This window comes from Pieris napi, chromosome 11 (assembly GCF_905475465.1).
Source record: "Pieris napi chromosome 11, ilPieNapi1.2, whole genome shotgun sequence".
NCBI lineage: Eukaryota > Metazoa > Arthropoda > Insecta > Lepidoptera > Pieridae > Pieris > Pieris napi.
In genome coordinates, this window is record NC_062244.1 from 6,216,764 (window position 1) to 6,235,655 (window position 18,892).

The 18,892-nt window shown below is 32.4% G+C and overlaps 3 protein-coding genes across 10 annotated transcripts in view; all 3 read left to right on the top strand.

Moving 5' to 3' along the window:
* LOC125054119 (UDP-glucosyltransferase 2-like) overlaps positions 1-1,609 on the top strand; it is a 43,079-nt gene extending 41,470 nt beyond the window's left edge. For all 3 annotated transcript variants that reach the window (XM_047655838.1, XM_047655837.1, XM_047655835.1), the window contains exons 8-9: positions 486-705; positions 1,020-1,609. In XM_047655838.1, the coding sequence (XP_047511794.1) occupies positions 486-705; positions 1,020-1,296 (497 nt within the window). In that variant the 3' untranslated portion in view covers positions 1,297-1,609. The remainder of the gene's footprint in view (positions 1-485; positions 706-1,019) is intronic.
* Positions 1-9,699, top strand: part of LOC125054112 (UDP-glucosyltransferase 2-like) — a 38,522-nt gene extending 28,823 nt beyond the window's left edge. For 3 of the 6 annotated variants that reach the window (XM_047655812.1, XM_047655809.1, XM_047655811.1), the window contains 8 exons: positions 4,424-4,573; positions 4,906-4,993; positions 5,771-5,963; positions 6,824-7,021; positions 7,412-7,631; positions 7,990-8,209; positions 8,408-8,627; positions 9,086-9,699. In XM_047655812.1, coding sequence (XP_047511768.1) covers positions 4,427-4,573; positions 4,906-4,993; positions 5,771-5,963; positions 6,824-7,021; positions 7,412-7,631; positions 7,990-8,209; positions 8,408-8,627; positions 9,086-9,356 — 1,557 coding nt within the window. In that variant the 5' untranslated portion in view covers positions 4,424-4,426 and the 3' untranslated portion in view covers positions 9,357-9,699. Of the gene's footprint in view, positions 1-2,487; positions 2,599-3,136; positions 3,422-4,423; positions 4,574-4,905; positions 4,994-5,770; positions 5,964-6,823; positions 7,022-7,411; positions 7,632-7,989; positions 8,210-8,407; positions 8,628-9,085 lie in introns of those variants that run through there. The other 3 variants (XM_047655813.1, XM_047655808.1, XM_047655818.1) reach the window with 3 other exon arrangements.
* A 631-nt stretch (positions 9,700-10,330) lies between these two features.
* On the top strand, positions 10,331-18,549 carry LOC125054117 (UDP-glucosyltransferase 2-like). The gene is made up of 9 exons (XM_047655830.1): positions 10,331-10,445; positions 11,710-11,853; positions 12,527-12,614; positions 13,786-13,978; positions 14,877-15,074; positions 15,435-15,654; positions 16,378-16,597; positions 17,512-17,731; positions 18,045-18,549. The coding sequence occupies exons 2-9, from the start codon at positions 11,710-11,712 to the stop codon at positions 18,319-18,321; spliced, it is 1,560 nt and encodes a 519-aa protein (XP_047511786.1). The 5' UTR covers positions 10,331-10,445; the 3' UTR covers positions 18,322-18,549.
* The last annotated feature ends 343 nt before the right edge of the window (positions 18,550-18,892 follow it).

Here is an 18,892-nt window from a genome sequence, read left to right on the forward strand (position 1 = left end):
TACAGAGTATTATATGTTTTTTCATTGTTTAAATTAAGTATTCCGTACCGAACCTCACGCGTTTCTCAAGCCTCATTCAACTCCGACTGCGGGTTGTCACACCAACGGCTTGTCAGCCATTGTGATTAAAATTCGTATGTTAGTTTTCTAACAATACGTTGACCCATATGAAATTGTAAAAGTCAACGAGTGCCAGGCATTAAAGGCAGATCAGACACCTGATGAAGTAAACTATACAAAAATCTCAGAAATCAGGCCCATACGAAATGTAACGCCACTGGATGGATAAATTTATAAAAAAAAAATATTTTTATAAATATCTGTAAAATTAATAAAAATTACAAGATATTTATGTGCATGTAGTCTCATGGGCGCCCAGGTAGACAGCATGTTTTTTTGTTGCGAAGATACTTTTGGTACATACTATGGGTATATCATGGGTAATTTACTCGTTACTTACATGTTAACATAAGCTTTATTTTCAGCTCATCCAAACTGCGTTCTCTTCGTAACTCATGGTGGTCTTCTCTCAACAACTGAGACAATTCACTTTGGAAAACCCATCGTAGCAATTCCAGTTTTCGCGGATCAATTTAACAATGCGAATAATGCAGTTAGGAAAGGATTTGGCATAAAAGTAGATTTGTCTTACACTATGGCTGATAATTTAAAAGAAGCTATAGAAGGCGTTCTTCAGAATCCTAAGTAAGTGCCACTATAGCTATTTTCTATGAAAAAGATATCGTTTTGCACAGTAGTGTCTGACTAAGACACTCCTCATTTTTGCTAAGAAAATTTTCAATGGTTCGCTTAAGTGAGGAAAGAAGTTATCGCTATTTCAACACCTTTCTTGAGATAGCACCATAGCACGAAGTGATAACTTGAAGATTTATTTAAGGTTCATTGAAAAATGTAATATTATGATCAGTATGGATCAAACTTTTCACTCGATAATCTTATTTATTCTTATATTTCCAGATATAATGTAACGATGTTTATAAAATTCTATTTTTTTTAAGATATGCAGCGAGAGCCAAAGAGCTATCAATGATTTATCATGACAGACCGATTACACCAGACAAGGAAATGGTGCACTGGGTCGAACACGTTGTGAAAACTGGTGGTGCTCCTCACTTGAGATCACCAGCATTGGACCTACCTTGGTATCAAAAATTGTATTTAGACCTCTTTGGTCTTTTAATCATACTTAAGGTGTTGTTGTATTATATTTGTAAAAAAATTGTTGGTCTGTTTTTGAAAGACAAAACTAAAGTAAGTAAGAAGAAGAGACAATGATTTGTTTGTGATTTTTTATTAAAAATGTTATTGTGGAACGTGATTCTTTTTTAAACAAATTCTTAATATTCATTTTAGAAATGGAATGTCATTTCTAAACAAAATCATACCACGTTATTCCGTTTGTGCTTTGTGATTTTCTTACTACCCTTTTGTTAATAAATACGAGTATAATTTAGAATCCTTAAAGTTAGCAGTTTTGTACCCTTAATGCAAAAAAGTATTATTAAAGATAATGTACATGTATATAAAGTACCCTAGGTCTTTATTTCTAAAACATCATTAAAATTAAAATAAATTATTTTTTAATGATTGTGTTTGTAATTAATTGGTTTTCTTTATATCGAATGATTTCTTCGATAAGTCGATCAGCAATGTCCGCATGAGGTATCCGATAGTAGTACATACGACTATAATAGCAGCAAAGAAGTCGAGATAGTACTTCATGTATAGGCTGTTACCGAGTGCGGGAGAGCGTAAATAGGGCGCGAGTTAAGAGTACCAACCCTATTAATATATGCTTTGCTAGCACTAAGCCGAATGTAGGTCGTGCGTCAGCAACGACTAATACTTAGTAAGTAAATCTGAATGTATAAATTCACGAAGACATAGATATTAAGTTGATTATTGTTTAGTTCTTAATTAAGTGCTGTCACTCTGTTGATTTAAATAAATTATTTTTAAACCAAAAGTCCGTTGCCGTTCCTTTACTCGCGCCCTGCGACGTTACAACTTCCACGCGCACGATACCTAGAATTCAAAGAGTTCAAAATGAATAAATACTTTGTTTAGGCCTACTACACAGCTCCCCTTCAAGTTAAACGAGTTAATAGTTGGGAATGTTCTTTCGCAGCGGTTTTCAGCTTTTAAATTAAATTGTGCACGCCAATTGTGGGTGTAATACCCTGATGTGATATGGTTGATTAAGTAGCGGGGCTGGACTTCTCCTGCGCTTTCTTCAGTTAATGTGTAGGCAGGTTTGAGCCGGTCAATTATTAATTATACATTGGAAAATTATTTTAAATGAGCATATTTTATCAAATCAGCTAAGAAGGTTTCGATATTTACTGAAAGATTAGGTACCACGCATTGATTTACCATGTCTTCTTTCAGCTTTTACCAAAGAATCCCATAGGTTCATGGCCGGGATTTAAGATCTGGTTTTTGAACGCAGAAGCTCAAGGTCGAGTGTCGCTGATCACATGAATCATTGCATTGTGGGTGTGTGCATTGAACAATGTACATGTGATGTGATAAGTTATTTTAGGAAAACATGGTTACTAACTTAGGATAATAAGTTAGGTAATTGTTTTTTATATTTATGAAGCTCACGAGGTTGCTCATGGCTCTAAGTCAGAAAATAAACAACACAAAACACAAATATTTTCTCAATATACTATAAATACCATCAGTGATTTATTACTACTTATTTGTCTAAAGATAATGCTATCGATTATAAGATAACGATTTTTATATTTATACTGACATACTAAGTTATAAGTGATGTTTCATATATTAGTGTAAACCATTAAATATCCATAATATATTATTATGCATGCATTAGCATTAAATAACTATAATAAATAGATTATAATAGCTCTTTACAATAAATCTACGATAGAGTTAGTATTGAATACCTACGTATACAACTATACCTACGTTTTATAGTCTAAGAAATTTGCGGATGAAACTGAAACAACAATACGAGTTTTAATCACACAAAACCTCAAGAGTGAAAAAAACTACTGTTTTTGTTGTCCCAAGCTGGAGGCAAGTCTAAATGATTTATGAATCATTTAAACGTCAAAAAACGTTTAAAAAAATTAGTTTATCTTCATTAAGTGCGAAGCTCGGCCATATGGCATGCAGACAAAGATTTGATATCGAACAAGACAGTCGCCATTTGGTGGTGATGTGAATCAAATAATAATCAGTGCGACAAGTGTCCGTGATTTAAATTCACAGAGTCAAAATTGAAATTAAATTTTCCATAATTTAAAGTTTTAATAAGTTCGGTGATATTAGCTGCTAGAACTATTGAATTAACGACATTGGATTGGACTTAGTTTGCATTGGACTTTGTCTTTACCAAAGGACATCACCGACAACATTCAATACACACATGGTAAAGTAGTGAGCCAATAAGTTTATTTATATAGCTAGGTTCCTGCTTAGATACTTTAACTAAAATAACATATGAGTCATTTTGTTTGTTACGCGTCTATATTTAAAACAAGACCATTAATTATTCAAATTTATAACAGTGACAGATAAACTAGTAGCATTGTAGTTTGAATAACTACTAGAATGAAAGGATTGATGAAGTCATTAATGACTACTACTACATACAGTGTGACAAATAATTACCTGTAGCACGTGCTACACAACGTTGTGTATGAGATATACTAATAATAGTTAGATTTTCGGGCACTTCTTCGCGGGTCGAAGCGAGCATGTTCTAAGTTTGCATTATATTGATAATGGTATACCTAAGTACCTAATCCTTCATGTCTTTTTCACGTATTTCTACTAGTAATTCAGTGTATATTTACTGTACATTTGTCTTAGCATGATGATGATGGATCATAAACATCAAGTCAATATTACAATAAGCGAAAACTCAATTGTTTGGAGATCACAGAATAGAATTAGGTAATTCCTTAAAAATAATTAATGGCTTGTGGGATACTTGAAAATAATGGGTATTGATTCTTAATAAGGGGAAAAACTGGCCGCCCTAACACGAGAGAGCACGTAGGTTAGGTATTTCTCGCCGTATTACTAGAGTGCTCTATGTCTTGTATTCATGAATTAACAAAAGTAATAAGGTATTAGACATTAACAGCAGTAATTGGTGTATATTGTTATTGGTATAAAGAAATATTTAAAATTCAGCTTTATCCGTAATTTATATAGATTTCGTTAAGGCTTATTTATCTCTTCTGTCCCTGACACTCCTTGTTTGAATGGATTCGCCGCCTTACATTGATACGCCGTTTTCCTTCACGGTGGAAGTTATCATTGAACACATAAAGATAATTTTTTGGTGCACAGCCTTAGTTCGAGGAGCCAATATAAGCTTTGATTACCAAATGCTTAGTTATGATAATACTTATAATCTTTACAGAAAATGGCTCTTACACTTCTTGGTTTAATATTGCTAGTGATTGGTTTCTGCGAACCTTACAAGATACTGGTTATAAGTCCCATGCCCGGCAAGAGCCATGCTATATTGGGGGATGGTGTCATCAAGCACCTTTTGAAAGCCAGACACCAGGTAATACTCAACGAGTAGTTCTTTTAATAGTAACTTTTAAGGATATTCAATCACTTTAAAAACCAATGTGCGTCGAAAAAATCCCAGTTATGTACCTGTTTCTATATAAGGTATGGCGGTTTTCTCGCGATGTTTTATTTTCGAACGTTTGGCTTCTTGGTTAAGAGTCGAACCCAAAACCCACAAGGTCAACACTGCTGTTTAAGAATTCGAGTTTCGAAATGTTTACAAAAATAATAATTTTCTTTTGAGATTGATGATTAAACAATCCATAGTGGAAAATTTCGTAGTAAATCTTTTATAATGGGCTTAGTTTTTAACAATCTTTACAGGTCTCTTACGTAACAGCGTTTCCTGAAAGCCATTCCCACCCAAACCTTACAATCGTAGATGTCAAGTCTAATAGAGATATTATAAAAGGTATTTTAAAACAATCATGTTATACATTTTTATGCGTTGATGAAATTAAAATCTTACTACGCTTCCTTCTTCTTTTTCTTTAGTCGGGTTCTTAATTACTGAAGGATGTGGTTGTGAATATCTTCCTCTATTCCCCTTGTCTTCGGCTAAGCGTCTGTCAACTAAGGTCTGTAAGGACCTTAACTTGGTCGGTCCATCGAGTAGGGAATTGAGTAACCACAAGCTTCTCTAAGTTATTGTGACACCTGCGTGCTAAAGTAGTTCAGAATCTTATGGTAACTAACACACTGAAAAAGGACGGGTCATCAGTTTCAGTTTAGTAGTCTGAGAATGGACAAAATCGTCCTTTTAGATGTCCAGGGAATCCTAAGCATCCGCCTCCAACACCACATTTCAATCTTCCTTCTTTCCGTTGCTTGCACAATCCAAGTTTCAGAGTCGTGAAATGGGGAACATTAGTGATCCGACCAGTGTTTTTTTTAGTTTATACTACGCTTTAAATAATGGAGAGGTTTCTCATTTTAATGCTCGTGTTCTAAAAAAAGTTATTCTTCCACCAAAATCAATAGATAAAAAAATACTTACGTTAAAGTAAATTGCACTATTTTACTTAAAATATTATGATAATTAGAATTTTGTTTTGTCATCATCAAAATAAAAGTGGAAACTGGTAAAAATTAACAAACTTATCTACATTTAGCGATTAAGATTGGCGATTGGTAAATGAAATACAAAGCTATGCGATAATTTGATTAAAAAGTATTTGTATTGCTGCAGATGACATGATAAGTTTGGACATGATAATGAATAAAAAAGTCGATCTACAAAATGTACAATTTATTGTAAATATGTTTGTTGAAATTGGAAAGCAGACAATAGCAAATAAAAATTTTCAAAATGTCCTGAAAGATAAAAATCAAGAATTTGATGTAATTATAGCAGAATGGATGTTCACAGAAATATACGCTGGGTAAGCAATCTACGATTCTATTAACATATTAAGAAGTGACATGTTCTGTGAGTTCAGGCTAGTTCATCATTCAAATTTTGATTTTATCGTTGATAATGAACTCTACAATGCAATATTTTTTTAAGTGTTCAAGATTTTGGCAACGTTAAAACATAAATGACTTTAATGTACACTAAAAACAAAAACAGCAGACATTCCAGTTTATATTTTGAAAACTGTTAAAATATAATAATCTATATATATAAAAATGAAACCCGTTTTCCGTTGTCACGACATAACATGAAAACGGCTTGACCGATTTGGCCAATTCTTTTTTTATAATATTCTTTGAAGTACGAGGATCTTACGAAGAGAAAAATTAAAAAAATTGAGTGAAAAAGTCTAAAAACAACACTTTTCTATATTCCCATACACAATATTCGTAATAATTCTTATAAGTCAATTTGAACTTTAATACCATATCATAAAGTTCAAGTGTTAGTGGAGGGGTTCCGAGAAGGTAAATTTTTATTTTTTGAGATAATATTATATTTGTTGTCTTATCAACTTTCTTTTTTTATCTTACTAGCTAGACCGGTGTCCCGAATAGCAGAATAAGTATTTAAAAAAAATAAAGAATCGACTGTTAGGCGGTACGATGTTCGCCAGGCCAGCTAGTAAATAATAATACTCGTAGATCGTATTCTGAAGTTGAATTTTATATCTCCCTAATTGTCGAAATTATTTAAAAACTAATTATAATAAGGTTGGGGGGAATAACTTTGGATCAATTATCGGAGACATGTATGGTTATGACACAGATATGACATCCAGCTTGTGGTACTCAAATACCTTTTTGATATATTTTATCCTCTTTCTAGATTAATGCCTGTTTTTGACTGTCCTTTGATATGGCTATCCACTATTGAACCTCATTGGATGGTATTACAACTTATCGACGAAATTCCAAACCCTGCGTACACCCCCGACAGCCATACAGTTTATGCACCACCTTTCACATTTTGGCAGCGAGTTGAACTATTATTACACTCAATTCTAGGACGGTATCTACAATATAGGTAATGTTAAGATTTTTATATTTATTGTCATATCACAATATTTAGATCCTTATGACAACAAAAACACACAACAAAACAACAAAAAAAAAAACAAGCTAAACAGAAGCTTCTTTATGAAGCATTAGAAGCTTAAAATTAATAGTGGTGTCAATTTGATGTACAACTTATAGACCAAAACTTAACTCACATTCTGTAAATTTAGTTCGCCGATTTCAAGTACCGTATTCCGCTCTTCCTTCTAACTTAATTTAAACGGTATATACAGTTCTATATCAACTTGTATAAAACAAGAATCTCAAAGTCCGTTTGTATTATTTATTCTTAAAACCTATCACGCAATCAGATTGTGGTTGTTTTTAAAATTAGGATGATAAGCTTTTTTATTTTCAGATATGTATATGGATCGGAACAAAAGACTTATGAACAATTCATTGTACCTCATATAAGAGATAAGATCAGACTGGTACCATCATTAGATATTCTAAGGTATAATGCGTCCCTTATGTTTGGAAACTCGCATTATTCACTGGGACGAGCCACAAGATTACCTCAAAACTACATTCCTATTGGTGGTTATCACATTGATACTGACACGAAACCTTTACCAAAAGTAAATATGCTTGTTACTTTTCTTTTAGAAGATTAAGTTGGTCAAACATTTTCCCCTACGTACGTACGATTGCATTTATTACAAATACCTCTTCAAGGAAAATTTTTGCTACTATCTGAATGCCACTATCTATAATCTATATAGTAAAACAATGACGTGACAGAATTTATAATAGAAATGATAATGAACTATACTTAAATATTAATTCCTTGCGTTTCAACATTTTTATCTATATAACGCGTCGTTGCTTTTTTACTTTTGTTAATTATTTATAGGTATTTTTATGGATCTATATTTATGGTGTCGAAAACGTATCATATACGTATTTGTTTAAATGTTAATATATTCTTTATTTCAGGATCTTCAAATAATTATGGATAACGCCAAAAATGGGGTTATTTACTTCAGTATGGGATCAAACCTAAAAAGCAAACATTTCCCCCAAGAATTAAAAGAAGGACTACTTAAGCTTTTTGGAGAATTAAAACAGACTGTTATTTGGAAATTTGAAGAACAATTAGAGACTCGTCCAAAGAACGTACATATAGTACAATGGGCTCCTCAGCAGAGTATCTTAGGTATGTTTTTTTAATGTATTTCATTCGCGTCTACTGTTTCAAATGAGAGAATCACGACTTCATTTGCGTCTTAATGAGACAATTTTATAATTCCACAACTAGTTTATATCAATTTGTGTCAGATCTTCTCTCCACTTAATACACACGGCGTTTTATCAACGAATGCAAAAAACAACATGTAATTTGTTTCATTTGCAGCGCATCCAAATTGCGTTCTTTTTATTACGCATGGAGGTCTTCTCTCAACAACAGAAGCTATTCACTTTGGGGTTCCTATAATTGGGATCCCAGTATTTGCTGATCAGTTCACGAATATTGAGGTAGCTGTTAACAAGGGCTATGCGAGAAAGACCCCTCTATCTTATTCGATGGTGGATGACTTAAGAGAGAGCATACGTGATGTATTAAACAATCCCAAGTAAGTTTTTACTCAATAAAAATAAATATTGATACACTATTAATATTCACATAAAATCAGATGTGCTGTCCCAAATCTACTTTTGTGTGATATATTTTTCCTTAAAAGAAAATAAATGAAAACCTTGGACTTATTATTGACATTACACGCCTCTAATGTTAAGCGATACATTATTTTAATCTTTAGTACCTATTCTAAACAGTAACGTTAAGACTACTAACTATGCAGTTATAGTTTAAAATATGACACAGTAGGAAACATAAATATTTAATTATGTTAAAAAGCTAATGTATCAGTATAATATTTATTTAATTTAGATATTAGTATTAATATAGTTAATAAAGTTTTTGTAACTTACCTATACATATTTTTCAACTCCAACCGCTTCTAATATTGAAGTAGATAAACAAATTCAAACTGTTTTCTAATAATGATTGAATCTCCTAACTCCTTTTCAGTTACTCAGCTAAGGCAAAAGAGCTATCTCGTATCTACCACTCCCGTGTGGTGCACCCTAGCGTAGATCTGGTACACTGGACAGAGGAAGTAGTTGTGTCGCAGGGTGCGCTGTATCTTCGTTCTGCTGCGTTACAAACGCCTCTTTACCAGAAATTATACCTGGACTTGGCTGCTTTAGTAATCATAATAATTTTAGCTTTAATATATATTACTCGAAAAGTTTTACGGATATTTACTAAAAAGGCACATAATGACAAGAAAAAAAATTAAGATTTTAGCATAATAATAATGTATTATATGACAATAGCGTAATAATAACAAATAACAGAGATATTTATGGCGTAGATTTCTATTAATATTTCATTGATATTTTAGACACTTATGTGATCTGTCCTTTGTGTCACAAGAAACAATAATTGTTGTTTCATCTCAGAAAACCCAAAAAATTGATGTTATGTCAACAACGCTTTGTTGTTGTCGCAACGGTTGTGAGAATCATATAGTGTATTTGTTGTCTTACAAACCATTTATGTACTTAAATAATACCTAATTGTGTGTTTCATTAGAAGGCCAATGTGCTATCTCAAACAGAAATAAAGATATACGTTTATATAATAAGTTTTATTCATTGTGTCCAAAAATTATTAAACAAAAGTTTATTACCGTAATCAATACATAAGGAATAAAAGCAAGTAGCATTACATTTTTTATGAATATTCGTATGGCTGTTTTTTCACCTTAAAACTGTGTAAATGGTCAGTGAAGTATAAATTACCTAGTTCAAGTGTTTGGAGTTAAAGAAGTGAATTCGTGAATAAGCTTACGATTAAGCCGCAATGTATAGATCTATATGACGGCGTTATTTCATAATAGCTACTATAATATCATAACCATTTTGTCGTAATGGACTGTGCTCAAGCAATCATTGAAGCAATTGACAAAATTAAACTTTTTTTTCTACATGTGTCTTCACTAAGACATCATGGAACATTACGATCTAGCTTAACTTAAGACTAATAAGTAATTTAAGTCTAATCTTATTTATTAAAAAGCCGCCAGTTGCCCATCTTTTTATTTAATTATGTTAAATTATTATATTGTAATGCAACGAAGTGTTAATAAATAATAAATAAACACTAGCCGGTAACAGCCGAACATACTAATAATACTAATAATAATTCTTAATATACGCCGTATTAATTGTATTAAATTGTATATCACAATGAGTTACGGCTATAACATTGATATTCCTGTTACAACGAGACAGCAACAAAATAAACTCGGAGCTCCTGTAGATAAGAAAAAGACAAATGAATATCCGTCAGTGATAAATTTTGACCTCTCCGGTGCGGACGCAATGTAAGTACAATATAGGCATAAAATTAACACTTGATTCACACATATTACACGAAGATTATCCTTTTATTGTAAAATTCCTATACAATATTTTCCATACGAATTATTTTTAGTTCATGATAAATAAAATCCGGTTTTAGATCAACAGTTACCAGTTTTTATGTTGATTCAATTCTTACAAATAACGATTTTTTTAACGTTAGCGAATCATTGGAATCAGTTTGTAAAGATTGAATTGTTTTGCGTACAAACATAATTATGCTTGAGCTGTTTATCGTGCCATGTTATCACACTTCTTGAATGTATTATTTGAATTTGAATAATAAAATAACAAAACAGTGCTTTATCTAGGTTGAGTGTTAAAAATAAGGTATAGACAGCAGGCGTTATTTCTTATTATGCGTGTTTAATAATACTTTACACAAAATTGCACCATAGTTATCAGATTTTTATTAATTACTAGATATTCTTAAGTATGTACCGGCTTCATTGTCTTAGCACATTAAAGAGCCTGATCCGACGAGTGTTCTTGGACCTTTCTTTAAATAATTAATTTGAATATTAATATACATTGCAGGGTTTAGATGTGAGTTTTTATTATGTACGACATTGTTGATGAAAAGTTCAAAGATACATCTTCTTTATAGTAGAAGCGGTTTCACTCTTAATCTATTTGAGTCGATGGGATCGATCGATTTAGACTTCGTTGCAGTTGGTTGGTTTTAGTTGTTTATAAATTTAGCGATGAGCATTTTTTAGATTATTATCGCGATGTTATACGGCTCCTTAATTGTATTATAATAACCATAAAAACGTTAGATGATAACAGTAATTAAACAAAAAATGTTATTTAACGAATATGCTTAGGTATAAATTTTATTGAAACAGTAATGTTAATCATTACTAAAATAATTATAATAGTAAAATATGTCCATTTAATTACCTTACCCGATTCATCTGTTTATATTATTTATTCTCCGTTGTAAATTTTCCCAGCATAAAAACTTAACTTTTTAGTCGAGTTTGTTTTGGTGAACCTTGTCGCAATGTCTTATGGTAATAACAAACAATCTTAGAACTTAAATATATATTTTTTTAACGTTTTTTTTAAGTGTTCATATTATAATTATATACAGAAATATCATAACAGTAAACAATTGATACAATAGTGAAGATGTTGATAAGTGATTATTATCTTATACACTCAAAAAAGGGAATTACAATGTACTCGTTATAATTTACACATAATAAATTAAACAAATTTCAGATGTGGGTGCTAACATTTCTTCTCATTACACTAAGTGTAACTTGCAATGGCTATAGATTTCTTGTTGCGTTTCCCATGCCCACAAGAAGTCATTCTATACTCGGTGATGGTATTGTAAATGTATTAGCAAAAGCAAATCATAAGGTAACTATAAACTATTGTAGCATAGCATATTGAAGGATTAAACTCGGCTATATTGCAGATCGTAACAATCTACGAGGTGTACAAGGCTAAATATGATGTGCAGTCACCGTGCCTTAATGCTCAAGGCTCTAGAGTCTAAGCCAGAATATCTTGATGAAAGACAAATGATATGAAAAGAAATAATAATAATAAAAACTTTATTCATGACAAATAGGTTGTGACAAAATTCATATATCGCTAAATGTTGTGGGTAACTAGATAACAATTAGTCAGTGGTATATGATTGAAACAGTTTTTTGAGAAAAAAAAATTAATAATAGTTTTGAAATTCTTGTTGTGATTGGTGGTGTCTGTCACTGGACTAGAGATCCGAATCATGCAAAAAGAATTGTCCTGCATTGCATGGGACGGGACGTTATTATAATTATATAATATAAAATATAACTTTTAAAATGATAATATTGTTCCGATATTTTGTTTAGTAAACATAATCGAATTCATGCACTTATAATTTATTGACATGTGTCCTTCGTGAAACGTCAGTCTGTTATTTAACACTAGTTTGTTTATTGATATAACATATTTACATAATATAATCGTTTTGACAATATAGGGACGTTTAAAAAATTGTTTTTTTTCCACTGATATATTTTATTTATTGCTCTATTTTCAGGTTACTTATATAACACCATTCCCCAAAAATAAGCCTTTGGCGAATATCAGAGAGATCGATATCAGTGAGAATCTTAACTTATTTCCAGGTAAGCACGCTTTTAACTGTTATTAATACTAAGAACGATTTTTTAAATTGTCTAACCCCTCTGCTGGAACAATTCTGATGAAGTGTCATAGCTCACTAACCGAATTGTCCGGTATCTGGATGTGAAATATTTTTCAAATACGTTTTAGCCCTAATTGTAAACTCTAAACCTTAGTTATAGGTCTACCAGAATCTGATGGCAAAAATTTTTTTTAAAAATTAGCGATTTTCATATGGCAATAAAAGAAAAATTTCATGTGTCAACTGAAATTTCGAGAAATTGTTTTTGGTTTGGCTTCAAATTTCCTTTAAAAAGTGATGAAAATGTCAAAGAAACCTCTTCGATCGCAAGCAAGACATATTGTTTTCAATGTTTATCAAATAATACTTGATCAACAAGATGCAGAACATACATAATCATTGACATTGAGCCATGTGCAAGCGTTGACTGGTTAGTAGGAATGACACGTCTTGATACTTTGGTTTATGGGATTTTTCGTGTGTATTATATTATGTACTTATACTAAACTTTGGTTTATTTCAGGGGTTTCTTATACTACAAATAAACTTGGATAGTTTTGATTTAGAATTGATCAGAAACAAGATAAATGAGTTTTACACTGTTTCTTTCTCTCAAATAGGGATCGATGAATAGCGAAAATCTTGTGAACATGTAATAAAAATTGAAAATCAGTTCATAGAACAAGATCGGTTAATTGAGATGCAGGAGGAAAGGTTTATTATAAATACTACGTTGAAGACTTTTTTTATGGATGTGCAGTATTTGGAACCATTTTCAAGTTCTTAATTAATTAATAAACTCATGAACAGAGTAATTGGAGTTTTCATCTAAATCTCAAACCCGACATTCGCCACATTTTCAAAAATTATCATTGGATAAATTTTTATATATTTTGCATGTATCACACACAGAATCAGCCGCTATAAGGAAAAAAAAGTATCAAAACGTTTTACTCCAATTTCCCCAGTATTGCTAGCGTCAATTTCTTTTTTCCCTTTTTGCCATCAGATCCTGGTAGACCTATACTAGTCTAGACTTTGCGCGAAGTGTAACAATGTAAAATCTAAATCTAAATCTTACACTGAATCGCCATAATTGTTGTGAGTAATTTTTTTTGTTATGAATTTTAAAAATAAAAACATTATTACAGATGACGTTAGCAATATACAAGCAATAATGGATAAAAAAAAGGATATCCATAATCTAACTGAGATCGTTACTATAATGGCGGAAGTGAATTCAAAGACTATTGAACATCCGACCGTACACAAACTCCTTCACGATCCAAAAGAAGAATTCGATGTTATTATTGTAGAATGGTTATTTTATGAGCTACTTGCTGGGTGAGCACTATTTTCCTTCTAGGTTATATTTAATTATAAGTTCTCGTGCAGTGTTGGCCTAGTGGCTTCAGTGACCACTGTCATCCTTGAGATTGTAGGTGCGATCCTCGGCTGTGTACCAATGGACTTTCAGTCTATGTGTGCATTTAACATTCACTAGAACGGTGAGAAAACTTGCTTGTCTTAGAACAAAAAGCTCAAGGGTGTGTGTCAAGCACAGCAGGCTTATCACCAACTAACCTATTAGATTGACAAACGATCATGAAATAGAAACAGAAATCTGAGGCCCAGACCTAAAAAGGTTGTAGCACTACTAGTTTTATAAGTTCTAAAACAACAAGCATGCCTAAAAAATACACGAAAACAAATCATTTATATTAGAAATTAGAAATAAGCAAGGAATAATATAGGTAATCAGCTAAAATTTTAAAATTTTCAGATTTACAAATTTACCCAACTTAAATAGAAACTAAACATTTAAACCTCATGAAGAGACAGCATATTAAAAAAATATCTTATAATTTTTTATTAAACTCAACTCAGCCTGAGTTGAGTTTAATAATTTTAATATCATTGTATATATTTGACTTGCAAATATTAGAACTATTTGATTATGACTTTCTCTCATTTTATTTATTAGGTCTAATTATATTTTATCAGGTAAGACAAAGATGTGATGATAAAACACTCGTTTGATGGTATGGTTTTTATGGAACAATTGCAAAAACTACTTATTGAAAATATTATGTATACTGCATTTAAATTAATATATTCTATATAGTTATAGTTTTATATAAGTACCAAATCCATAAATTAACTGTAAACAACTTTCTAATAAAAATATAATAATGTGCTGCGAATGTGTATTATTAGTAAAGTATTGTAATTTTTTTTCCAGACTCTCAGCAGTTTTTAATTGTCCATTCATCTGGTTATCACCAACAGATCCCCATTCAAAAATTTTGAAATTGGTTGATGACATCGCTAACCCGGCCTACAATCCCGATGTCATTTCTTCCAACTACCCACCATTTTCATTTATTCAGCGAGTAAAGGAATTAGCTTTCATGTTTGTTGGATTAGGGCTGGAACATTTGTAAGTACAATTTTGTTTTCGGTCGAAGTTAAAATGCATAAAATTGTATTTATAATTAATAATCAGCTTTTCGATGAGAGTCCGACAAATTTACTATTTTTCACAAAATATTACAATTTTGTTATTTAAATTTTAAAAATAAACGAATTCCATATTGAAATGATTTAGCGTTTTAAAAGTTAGACCAAATTTGATACGTTTATTGCGATATTTTTTCATGTAAAAAATGGTATCCCTGATAACCAACTGACGTGGTACTTCGTTAGTCCATGTTTCAATGTCCGCAATCATGTTTTCAGCAAAATTTATCGTTTTCGTCACTCTTTTATTAATTTAATAATCATTAAATGTTTATTGCAGTACTTTAAATCCAATACAGTTTAAAGCTTATGAAAATCTTTTAGTGCCAATTATACAAAAACGCGGCAATAAAGTCCCACTATTTGAAGATGTGATGTATAATGGATCACTTATTCTTAGTAACTCTCATTATTCAGTGGGGAGATCTCTTAGGTTGCCTCAAAATGTTATTCCAATTGGAGGATATCATATCAGTCGTGAAGTCAAACCGCTACCAGATGTAAGTATTCATGTAACATAATTGTATCTACTGACATACATAAACAAACGTACTTTGATAGACATTAAACCTGGTTTACGCCGAGGCAACAACGTGCGACAGTGCCGCATCAACAGCTACACATTGCGGGATGCGGCAACTTGCGGCATGCTACTAAAGTATTTGCGGCATATGTGGCATACGGCATCCTATGCATCCAAAGCATTGTGCTGTTTATGGAGTGTTACTGGTCTGGTCTACTTGTTTGATCGAGGGGATACACCATAGAATATGGCTGATCAAGTAGCACCTTACTTCAGAATGGCCCACGGATAGTTTATGAACAAAAATGAAGGCAGACGATGGTGCCTTATTTACAAACTTTACCAGAATGTCAACTGAGGACTTTATTTTTAAATTTTAAATTTTTTAAAGTCTCAATAACTTTCGTTATACCACTTCATGACCGATAATTCTCACTCTTCAAAACAAAAACAACCTAGTAACTGTTTTGACGCACAAAAATGTCGCATGGAATTCATTGTGCTCGGATACAAGCTGCGACAGTCTGCCACATGACGCAAGGTGTTGCTATGCCGCACGGTTCTTGCCACAATGTGCGACATTTTTAACTTTGTAGCATTTTGTAGCACAGTGTTGCCCCTGTGTAATATAGCCTTAACAGTACATTAAGACATTTTTATTTCAATATAAGCATAAAAATCTATAATAATATCTTTACAGAATTTGAAAAAACTTTTGGACAATGCGAAAAATGGATTAATTTACTTCAGTATGGGAAGTAACTTGAAGAGTAGGCTAATGCCAGAGGAGCTGAAGAAAAGCCTACTTAAGATGTTTGGCACATTAAAGTATACAGTGTTATGGAAATTTGAGGAAAACCTTCCTGGAACTCCAAGTAATGTGCACATCGTACAATGGGCTCCACAACCGAGTATTTTAGGTGAGATAAATACATTATTATACAGAGTATGTTTTACCATTCATTGTTAATTTAAGTATTTGTACATAACCTCACGCGTTTCTCAAGCCTCATTCAACTCCGACTGCGGGTTGTCCAACGCTTGTGCTTGGATATGAATTGCTCCAGTATAAATAGGTAATGTGACTGAATCTTTTGGCTGCATCTCCAGACTCGGGGGCGATCATCAACATCCAAGACTGTTTTAATAAAAAGTGGGAACATCGTGATCCATGTGCGGGTTGTCTATCTCCCTAAAATATGGCGAGGGGGCAGATGGCTGGCCATGTTTTTCCATTCCATTCTACGACCTTCATTTGAGAACTGGCACTAATTGTAAAGTGAGAAGGATTTCATATACATTTATTTTTGTTTGACGTTCATAAGTGATTAAATGATTTTGACTTTTGACTTTTAACGGCTTGTCAGCCATTGTGATTCTTTAGATGTGCGCAATTAAAATTAGCATGTTTCTATTAGTTTCTAACATGCTAATTTTAATTTTGTTGACGAGTGCCAGGCATAGAAGGCAGATCAGCACCTGAAGTAAACTAGGTTGTGGTAGAAGTAAACTATACAGAAATCACAGAAATCAGCAATCAGGCCCATCAGAAATGTAACGCCACTGGATGGATATATTTATAAAAAATATTTTATTTATAAATCTCTGTTAAATTTTAAAAAATTACAAGTTATTTTATGTGCATGAAGTCTCATCTCTCATCTCTCTGTCATCTGAGGCGCCCAGGTGGACGGAATGTTTTTTGTTGCGGATATACTTTTGGTACATACAGTAGGTATAGAACGCCTACTTGAGGCGATCAGCCTGCCGTTATAATACCCAAATATGGGTATTTTACTCGATACTTACATGTTAACATAAGCTATATTTTCAGCTCATCCAAACTGCGTTCTCTTCGTAACTCATGGTGGTCTTCTGTCAACAACTGAGACAATTCACTTTGGAAAACCCATCGTAGCAATTCCAGTTTTCGCGGATCAATTTAACAATGCGAATAATGCAGTTAGGAAAGGATTTGGCATAAAAGTAGATTTGTCTTACACTATGGCTGATAATTTAAAAGTTGCTATAGAAGGCGTTATTCAGAATCCTAAGTAAGTGCCACTATAGCTATATTCTATGAAAAAGATATCGTTTTGCACAGTAGTGTCTGACTAAGATACACCTCATTTTTGCTAAGAAAATTTTCAATGGTTCGCTTAAGTGAGGAAAGAAGTTATCGCTATTTCAACACCTTACTTGAGATAGCACCATAGCACGAAGTGATAACTTGAAGATTTATTTAAGGTTCATTGAAAAATGTAATATTATGATCAGTATGGATCAAACTTTTCAGTCGACAATCTTAATTAGTCTTATATTTCCAGATATAATGTAACGATTTTTATAAAATACAATTTTTTTAAGATATGCAGCGAGAGCCAAAGAGCTATCAATGATTTATCATGACAGACCGGTTACACCAGACAAGGAAATGGTGCACTGGGTCGAACACGTTGTGAAAACTCGTGGTGCCCCTCACTTGAGATCACCAGCTTTGGACCTATCTTGGTATCAAAAATTGTATTTAGACCTCTTTGGTCTTTTAATCATACTTAAGGTGTTGTTGTATTATATTTGTAAAAAAATTGTTCGTCTTTTTTTGAACGACAAAACTAAAGTAAGTAAGAAGAAGAGACAATGATTTGTTTGTGATTTTTATAAAAAAATGTATTTGTGGAACGTGATTCTTTTTTAAACCGATTCTTAATATTAATTTTAGGAATGGAATCTCATTTCTAAACAAAATCATGCCACGTTATTCTGTTTGTGCTGTTAAGTAAAATTTTCATGAAAAAAATATATGTAAATATAATGTATACGTACATATATTTAAAGTACCTAGGTCTTTATTTGTAAAACAGTATTAAAATTAAAATAAATTATTTTTTAATGAATGTGTTTGTAATTAATTGGTTTTCTTGATATCGAATGGTTTCTTAGATAAGTTGATCAGCTATGTCCGCGTGAGGTATCCGATAGTAGTAAATACGACTATAATAAGAGCATAGAAGGCGAGATAGTACTTTATGTATAGGGTGTTACTGAGTGCGGGAGAGCGTAAAGGATGATTCACGCTACACCGTGTCTCGACCGGTAGAAGGGGCACGGCCTACCATTAATGATATACTTTTGTATGAAGTAATTCATGCCTGACCGTGGCTCGGCCGTGCCCTTACCGTGCGCCGCCGGGACTCGGCCGGGGCACGGCGTTG

Excerpts from the sequence above, each read along its gene's own strand:
- LOC125054117 (XM_047655830.1), top strand. The coding sequence starts at position 11,710 with ATGTGGGTGCTAACATTTCTTCTCATTACACTAAGTGTAACTTGCAAT. Across the intron at positions 13,979-14,876 it reads TTTTATGAGCTACTTGCTGG|ACTCTCAGCAGTTTTTAATT; the intron begins GTGAGCACTATT and ends TTTTTTTTCCAG. Across the intron at positions 15,075-15,434 it reads GGATTAGGGCTGGAACATTT|TACTTTAAATCCAATACAGT; the intron begins GTAAGTACAATT and ends TGTTTATTGCAG.